Below are 9137 nucleotides of genomic sequence, written 5' to 3' on the forward strand. Positions count from 1 at the left end.
GAGCCTTTTCATCACTTGGTTCTGTCTATTTGACAATATTAGAAAAAAGGAAGATATGTGTTGCTATTTGTACTTTGTTGTGGTCAATTTCGACTTGTAGTAATCATACTTTTTATATCAAAATGGCTGCTAATCCTTTGTGTGTCTGTATAAAATATGTCATCTTATTAACTATTGGTTAATTTTACAAAAAAGAAAGGAAATAAAGGTGAGCTGGATTGGGGGTAAGGTTTCTAGAGCGAGTAGTAGGTAAAATGTAAAACACTGTGCGAGGATGGAACCCGTGGGGAGTGAATTGTAAAAAACATCGACACTTCAGGCAAGGTTTGCAGGAACCACACATTTATGGAATTATGCCAAAAAGCATTAATTTTTTTCATAATTTTTTGCAAAAAACACTAGTTGGCGGCTTTGGTCGTTTTGATGACGATTATGACAGGTGGGTCTCGGAAATGATGATGTGGCGTAACTGTTCATCTTGGACGTCGTTATAGATAATTTTTTACCAAAAACTCCCTACCTTCCTACAAAAAGAAAAATGGCCATGGGCAGAGGAGACGCCTCCGCCGTGTCCTCCTTGCGCCTCCCGTCCCTCGCCGGGCCGCCTCCCCATGCCCTCCACCGCTCCGACCTTCGAGCTGACCCGCAGCATGCCGCATGGCCGGCGCCGCCGCAGCTCGCGGCCGGTGCGGCTGCTGCTCGCGCCCGTCGCGGCCAGCGCATCTGCTGCTCGCGCCCGTCGCGGCCGGCGCATCTGCTGCTCGCGCCCTTCGTGTCCGGCGCCGCTCCTGCACGTACGCACCTCGGCCTCCACCGCGTATGCTCGTGCCCGTCGTGTCCGGCGCCGCTGCTGCCCGTGCGCACCTCGGCCTCCACTCCTCCGAGCTCCGAACTCACCCGCCGCATGCTAGCAGGGCCGGCGTGCTGCTGCTCTGCTCGCCGGGCAGCCCAAATCCAAATCTTGGACTTGATTGCTTTTTTGTTTTTTGATTGAAGGGCTTCCATGTAAAATTACAGGGAGTGCTTCGTATATCTGTAAATCCCTCGTCTAACGTCGTCTATCACGAACCGTTACGCCACATCAGCAAATGCGGGACCCAGGTGTCATAATCATCATCAAAACGACCAAAGTCGCCAACTAGTGCTTTTTGCAAAAAATTATGAAAAAAATTAGTGCTTTTTGGCACAATTCCATAAATGTGTGGTTCCTGCAAACCTTGTCTGAAGTGTCGATATTTTTTGCAATTCACTCAACCCGTGGGTGATAAGATTTACTGGTGGCTGGTTGTGCACATGTTGCTCTTGAAGACGGCATCGTTTCCATTGTGGATGTCTGGCTCTAGACCTAGTCTTCCTTTTACTCCACTAGATGACCCGGTTGCATCGATGGCGCAAGAAGCCGGTTAGAAGTGATGTTAGTAGTGAGTAAGTAGGGGATGTAGTTGGAAATATAATGTAATGTGGATTGTATTACAGAAACACATATATAGGCAAAGTGACAACTTATTTAGGTTAGCATTGTAAACACAAGTAAAATATACTTGGACATAAAGATTACAAATACATACATAATTTACATAGGGTTTACAGTGGCAACACATTATCATACATAATGTAGCATGACATAAAGTCAAGGGATTAGCTAATAATGAAAGAAGGTGTGGAATTAGTTCAATACAACTTATTTACACTGCTTCGATGAAGCACAGGACTAAACCATTTATAGGTAGCTATATTAAACAGCGTTCCTTGTCCAAATGGCGTCTGGTTTGGCTCAGTTTGTTGTTGTAATGCGTGGATCTGTTGAAATACGGTACCTAGGATCATTATCTTCAGTGAACTTGTATGTAGAAAAGAGATCTCTCAAGATGGCATAACCTGAATAGAAAAGCAGGATAAAAAGGCAAGTGATCTGTTATGGGTATAACCATTGGCAAGAAGGCACAACCATAAGTGAGCAAATCTTGGGGACAAGCGGGAGCATACAGACATAATCTTCAGAACAGCTAACATTGCACTGGTAGTAATAGATATATTAGGTAGCATGGCCGAACGAATATTTACAATGGATAGAAATAGTCATTGAGGAGGCAGGGGATAGCAGGAAAGGCCAACAACGATATTAAATAGGGAAGTGTATCAACAGAACTTTGACATGGCTCTATGAGCGCCAAAGACTGGGTTTGCAAACACGCTAGAAACGTAGTAGAAGCGTGTTCAAAAGGGTGCAAAGACAGGTGCATGAAGACAGCAACGGCGAACCAGTCTTCACTTCTCCTTGTGGCCGGAGGCTTTAGTAGCAAGGGCCAAAGCAGCGAGGGCTAAAGTGGCGAGCTTCTATATACAAAACAACCTGATGCAAAAGAGAGGACATTTCGTAAGACAAGGCATCAACAAGTTTATAAGGTTTAACTAACCACGTAGGTCTAGTTAGAGCATCTCTAGTGGATGGTGTATATGGAGGTGGATGCTAAATATACACGATCAAAATCAAAAAAGCTTTCCCAGTGGATCGTGTATCAGGTCGTGCACCTATACACGTCGCTCCCACGAGCGTACCTGGCGTGGGACTAAAGACGACCGAGCCACGCTCGTGGGCTCGCGCTCCCGCTCCCACGACCGAAAAAAGCCTCCCGCTCCCGCTCCCGTTCCTCTCCGGCCGCCTCCCCAAGGTCGTCGTCGCCCCTCTCCGGCCGCCGCCCAAGGTCGCCGTCGCGTCTCCTCTCCGGCCGCTGCCCAAGGTAACCATTTTTTCCTTTCTCGCGAGCGGGAGCAGAGGGGCGGCGGCAGCACGCCCTGCAGCCCGATCTGGCGGCGGCGCCGGTGCCGGCGCGCGCCCTGGTGAGAATAGAGGGCGGGGACGGGGGGCTGGGCGACGAGTGGGGGCTGGGCGGCGAAGCGGTGGGGGGGAGGGGGGAGATGCAGGGGCGGCGGCCGGGCGCGCCTGTCTGCTGGGGCGGAGGGACGAGCGGCGCCGTGGGGAGATGCAGGGGCGGCGGCCGGGCGCGCCTGTCTGCTGGGGCGGAGGGACAAGCGGCGCCGTGGGGAGATGCAGGGGCGGCGGCCGGGCGCGCCTGTCTGCTGGGGCGGCGGGACGAGTGGCGCCGTGGGGAGATGCAGGGACGAGCGGGGCGCCGTGGGGAGATGCAGGGACGAGCGGCGCCGGGAGGAGATGCAGGGGAGATGCATAGCTCTTTGGAAGGAGAAGAAAATAATTTTTGCTTGTCAATTTGATGCCAGATTGTGGTCTAAAATAGCTGTGCATTGGTTGCTTGCAGATGGATACTGACCAAAACTTCTTGGACACCCTTGGTTTTGGTTACACGCAAACACAACTAGAAAGTCCAATTGGAGAGCAGGCAACTCCATCAACTCAGCATCGTTCTGCAATAACAGAGAAAGGAAAATCCAACAAAGGCAAAAATTGGTCTAGTGATGAGGACAAGGTTCTCATAGCAGCATGGGCAAATACAAGTTTGGATATTGTTGGGACAGATCAAAACCGAGATGCTTATTGGGATAGAATTTCAGAGTACTACAACACACACAAGGAATCATCATGGCCGAAGCGTAATGCTAATGCAATCAATTGCCGTTACACAACGATTAACAGAGAGACCTCTAAATTTTGTGGTTGCCTTCAGCAGATTTTAAATAGGCAAGAAAGTGGAAGGACTATACAAGAAAAGGTATGCGCCTTTCTTGTAATTCTATATGTGATGTGCAATATTCTATATGTGTTGTGCTTATTTTAACAACATATTTATATGTGCAGTCAAACGATGCACACATTTTGTTCAAGGAAATGGATCTTAAAAAAGAAGAAGCCTTTCACACTGATGCATTGCTATGTAGAGTTTTCGAAGTATCCAAAGTGGCAGACAAGAGAAGTTGAAACTTCTCTTAAGAAACAAAAAAAGACCATTGATGCAAGTCCGGGCATAGCCACCAATGATCCGGCTGATGCATCCTCGGTACGTACTGATGCTACCTCGATACACACTGATGCTCTTGAACATGAGAAAAGACCTGATGGTGTGAAGAGGGACAAGAGAGGTAAAGCTGATGACAGTGCTTGCAAGCTGTCATTAGAAACTGTGTGGGCAGCAAAGCTAGAGAAGGATGAGATCAAAGAGGCGGCAAGAAATGCTCGCTATGCACAGCAATTGGAATTGCGAAAAGAGGAGATTGCACTCAAAAAGAATGAGGATGCACGAAACGAGAGGGAGGATGCACGGAGACAGTTTGAATTAGATGAGAGGGTCATGTTCATCGACACAAGTGGTATGACTGATGTTCAAAAGTAGTTCTACCAAGCTAAGCAAAAGGAGATCCTTGCTCGCGGCCTAGGGTAATGTGAGCTATATGTTGTAGTTGTAAGAACTATTTACTGCTTTCTGCTAGTTGAGGACATGGATTACATCACTCATTGCATAAATATTTTTATTGATAGCTGCATTACAAAGACATGGATTACTCGTTTCCAAACTTTTGCCACACATGGTCAATTAGATCAAGTTTAAGCTGATCATGTTCATCGAAATTTCTAATCCGATGAGTCATCTGAATAAAAGAGCTCAGTTCTTCCGCATGAGTACGAGAGACTGTGACTCTTGTTCCCATTGCCTCAAAAGTGCAGCTTTGCCGACCAGTTTGTCGCTCCTCTTCAACTATCATATTGTGCATTATGACACAAGTTTTCATGACATCAGTGATTTCTTTACGTTTCCATCCTTTAGCAGGTCCACGAACAATGGCAAAACAGAATTGCAGAACTCCAAAGGCTCGTTCCACATCTTTCCTAGCCCCCTCTTGCTTCTTGGCAAAAGTTTTATGCTTTCTGCTAGTTGGAGCTGGTATGCTCTTCACAAATGTTGCCCACCGTGGATAGATACCATCTGCAAGGTAAAACCCCATTGTGTACTGATGGCCATTGATGCTATAATTCATTGGAGGAGTTTGGCCTTCGGCTAGCTTTGTAAAAACAGGAGAACGTTGAAGAACATTTATATCATTCAGAGACCCTGATAAACCAAAATAAGCATGCCAAATCCAAAGATCTTGTGAAGCAACTGCTTCCAAGATCATAGTGGGCTGGCTCACATGGCCTTTAAACATGCCATGCCATTTTTTGGGGCAATTTTTCCACCCCCAGTGCATGCAATCTATGCTCCCTAACATACCGGGAAATCCTCTTTCCTCCCCTATTGCAAGTAACCTAGCAATGTCTTCTTCATTTGGAGATCTCAGGTACTTTTCCCCAAAAACTTCACAAATTTTGATCACAAATTTCTTACAAGACTCTAAATTAGTAGACTCAGCGGACTGGATGTACTCATCAACATGATCAGCTGCTACTCCATATGTTAGTATCCGCATCGCCGCGGTCATCTTTTGCAAAGGATGTAACCCAAGAGCTCCAGAAGCACTTCTTTTTTGCGTAAAATAATCATCATAGTCATGCTCAAGTATACCATCAGCTATGCGGTTGAACAAAGTACGCGACATCCTAAATCTGTGCATAAAAATTAAATGAGACAGGGAAATGAAAAAAGGACCAAAGCAGAGAAGTGTACTAATTACGAACCTTCGTCGAAACAAATGTTCGGGAAAGCGAGGAACTTCTTTGAAGTAGTCGTCCCACAGAAGAAGAAATCCGGCATCTCTTCCTCGATCGATTGACTGACGTCCATGCTTGGAACCGCCATGGCGTCGAGCGTTCTTCCTCTCTTCCTTCTCGCGCTCGGCGAATGCTGCAAGTATGAATTCATCGTCGCCAGATGAAGATGACGAAGAACTCATGTCCCAAGTGGATGTGTTCATTGTGTTGCGTGAGAAACGATAGAAAAATCTAGGTGAGGAGAGAAGTGTGCTGGAAGAGGTGGTAGGAATGGTTTATATGGATCGGAAATATGACCGTTGCAAATATAGCCGTTTGAAAATATAGCCGTTGGAATATACACGTCCTAATTTACACGTTTCACTGAAAAACTGAAAGGTGTATAATTTAGTAAGGTGTATATGGACGTGTATATGGAGATATACACGTCCAAGTTTACACGTTCCACTAGAGATGCTCTTATGATTTATGAAACCAAGGAACATATATCTTCCCAGGTCACTTATACATATGGTTAAGGCGAGACAATCCAAGAAGAGAAATAAGAGGCAAAACCGCATATTTTCACAGCAAGGGAAGCCACCAAATAGACCGACCTTGAGATTAAAACATCATGTTTGCTAAATAACACAGCCTATAGCAAATCTTCCGACAAACCTTCTATGAATAAGCATCATACTTGGCATGGCTCGAAAGTTACAATTCTACTAGAAACAAGAATGGAATACCTAAAAAAACCAACCGGATCAGATTATTGCTTTTTCTGTGGAGCCCCTATTAGCTGGCAATGCATGGACGTTTCCAGACTAATCTGCTTGCACGCGAGCCCATGCATATAATTGCAAAAGAAAGGGTGCGCCATGCCGACATGGTCTCAGCAGGCAAGAACAGTAGGCAAGGCATGGAACAAGGTAAAGAAGGACACAGTTTTTCACAGGTTAATAGAGCATGCACCAACGGACAATCAAGTACAGCAATGGAAACACGTCTAACCTTGCCAGAGAACCACACCCAAGGAACAAGGGAAAGAAGCAAGAAAGAACGTGTGAGCTCAGAGGCATTTTATCGAACAGGAGAGGAGCAAGAAAGACCTTACCTTGCCAAGCAGCAAGCCGAGCGGCAAGCAACGAGCTGTATAACCCTGCAAGGCTGCAACATGAAGACGAAGAGAAGTGAGAACAAGGAAATGTAAGAGCAGGAGGAAAGAGGAAGGAAAACCGGCGCAAGGCGACATTGGGACGGAGAAGAAGCGAAAGACGAAGGAAGCAGGGCCATGACAAAGATGGAACTAAAGATCGATGCGCCCTGGAAGGAGACGGGTGGAACGAGAGCGAGGCGGGAAGAGACGGGAGTGGGAGTGAAAGTGAAAGGAGGATGGGGAAGGGAAGGACGACCAACTCGTCTTGGTAAGATAAGGGGCAAGGAGGAAGAAACAGTAATATTATTTTAGACACAGAGCAAGCCACGAGCCCACCATACAAATATAGACACGCATGCACAAACATGAAAGGAGAGCGGAATCCTAGGCGACTCAAGCCCAGCCCGTCGCGCAACCAATACAACAAGAAGCGCATAGCCGGACCATACGGCGTCAGAACAGCAACGCACCGAGCCGCTGTAAATACTAAAACAACCCACACAAACACTCACCCGCTCGCCGACAAACGGGAACCACCGCACGCAGGGCCCATGCGCAGCGACGCAACACAGAAAACAAATGAATTGGTCTCTGCAATCAACACCAGCGACGGACCCTCTCTTTTACCCAATGGGAGCTCCAGTCACACCGCTTTACCCATTGGCCAAGACAACAAACCACATCCCTCACCCCTTCAAAAAAAAAAAAAAAACCCACATCCCTCACACACACCCAAGGAACTGCCAGGGGCTACCAACACAGCTGAGCAGCCAAAGCGCGAGTAGAAATAGAAAGAGTATCACACCACTCAACTACCCCACGGGCCCCAGCCTGCCCAGCCCACGCCGCGCCCCAAGCAACACAACGGCAACACCCCCTCCCAGTCCACGGACTCTTTGTCTCAAAAAAAAAAAAAAACCCACGTCGCATCACTCGGTCAGCTCGCACGCGCGCGACACACCAATCATCACCCAATCGGCCTGCGCGAAAGCTTTGGCCAGTCAGTGGCCGACGCGGAGACGCGCACTGCAATTAGCGACGCGGACAGGAGCTCCTGTCGGTCACTGCAGATCAGCCCCACCCACGCGCGGGCCCACTGGTCATTACACAGAGATAACAAGCACGCGGGTGAGAAACTTTTGGACGGCCGGCAGTCAAAGCCATGAACAGTAGATTCATCAAACGGCCAGTAATCACTGCGCGGTCGAAGGGCCTTCCTATGGCCGAGTTGCCTAGACTCTTTTACTAGTTACTAGATTTCTATTTCCATTCGTGCACTTTTCTTCTCTTTTGGTGAGCCTACCTGATGTTTATTGTTACCGGTAATAGACTTCTAGTGGGATTATTGATATGTTACCTTGCTGGTAGTTTTAGTTGGGGTTGTGGAGCTTAGTTTCGTAACGGGAATGTGTCCTCTTCACTAATACAAGCGTCGTTGATGGGTGTCCTTTTTACTACTTTGGTTTCGTTTATGTTTTGTGTTTTCATAACTACATATCGTTGGGCAGCTGGCCCATATATATTTTTCTACTGCTAGCCCATTTACAAAACATATGACCATGTGTCTATGATTAGCACCCCTAAAAAAATTGTGTCTATGATTAGCCCAATTTTATATCGAGCTATTTAAGAAGAAATATTGCTCAAGTGGTGTAGATGGACTACCGCTCCGCCGTACACGTGTTGTGTTACGTGTATTTTGGGCACGCGTCTAGCCGCGCCAGCAACTATTTATTCTCCTGACATAAAATGTTTCACCCTTACTAATTATTAATTTTTAAAAGTTGAAATTTGTCCAGGCCTTAAAAATATATTTATTAATAAAAATGTTTACATCTATTAAAAAATATACTATGCGCTTTATTTAATTGAATAACAGTTTCTAGGAAATTCGTAAACAAATGCTTGCAGGTAAAAAAATGGACCAGCACCTAACTCAATTGAGTAACACCTTTCACGAGTGAGAAAAAATCATTTACCAATGAATCGAGAAGAAAACAGAATCATGACCATTTTATTTAATAACAACTTGGCCTGCCAGAAATCCTTACAAGGTTAAAACACTCTTTTCTGCTTTAATTTTCTCTCTCTGATGGTTAATAAAAAACCCTAATCCTATTTAGGGCTTCGGCACCAGTTAACCTGAAGGCGTTCAGAAATGGGTCGGCCCATCTAAAATTGCAGTGGGAGGAGCTGGTCCAGTCTTGTGAAGCTTCTCAGCCGTTTTTCTTTCTTTTTTCTCGTTTTATGTTTTTCGGGACAATGACTGTTCCGTTTTCCTTTCTTTTTTTATTTCTTTTTTTAAATGTGCGAAACATATCAATTCTAAATTTTTTTGTGAATTCACAACAGTTTTTCAAATACCCATGATCTGTTTTT

General features: G+C 46.1%; 1 protein-coding gene across 2 annotated transcripts; it reads right to left on the bottom strand.

Annotated features, from left to right (window-relative positions):
- Nucleotides 1-4473: 4473 nt before the first annotated feature.
- LOC125539379 lies at nucleotides 4474-6854 on the bottom strand. 2 transcript variants are annotated; one of them, XM_048702830.1, is made up of 3 exons: nucleotides 6717-6854; nucleotides 5588-5753; nucleotides 5031-5515 (listed from the first exon to the last, which is right to left on the bottom strand). In XM_048702830.1, exons 1-3 carry the CDS (start codon nucleotides 6852-6854, stop codon nucleotides 5481-5483), a joined length of 339 nt encoding a protein of 112 aa, XP_048558787.1. In that variant the 3' UTR covers nucleotides 5031-5480. The 2 variants fall into 2 exon arrangements, with proteins under 2 accessions (XP_048558780.1, XP_048558787.1); XM_048702823.1 differs by lacking the exon at nucleotides 6717-6854 and having other exon boundaries at nucleotides 4474-5515; nucleotides 5588-5823.
- Between the last annotated feature and the right edge of the window lie 2283 nt (nucleotides 6855-9137).

Source organism: Triticum urartu, chromosome 1 (genome assembly GCF_003073215.2).
Source record: "Triticum urartu cultivar G1812 chromosome 1, Tu2.1, whole genome shotgun sequence".
NCBI lineage: Eukaryota > Viridiplantae > Streptophyta > Magnoliopsida > Poales > Poaceae > Triticum > Triticum urartu.

Bases quoted from the DNA above. Each gene is read 5' to 3' on its own strand.
- LOC125539379 (XM_048702823.1), bottom strand. From the start codon at position 5,823: ATGAACACATCCACTTGGGACATGAGTTCTTCGTCATCTTCATCTGGC. The intron at 5,516-5,587 runs GTTCGTAATTAG...TTTTATGCACAG, and splicing joins GAACATTTGTTTCGACGAAG to ATTTAGGATGTCGCGTACTT.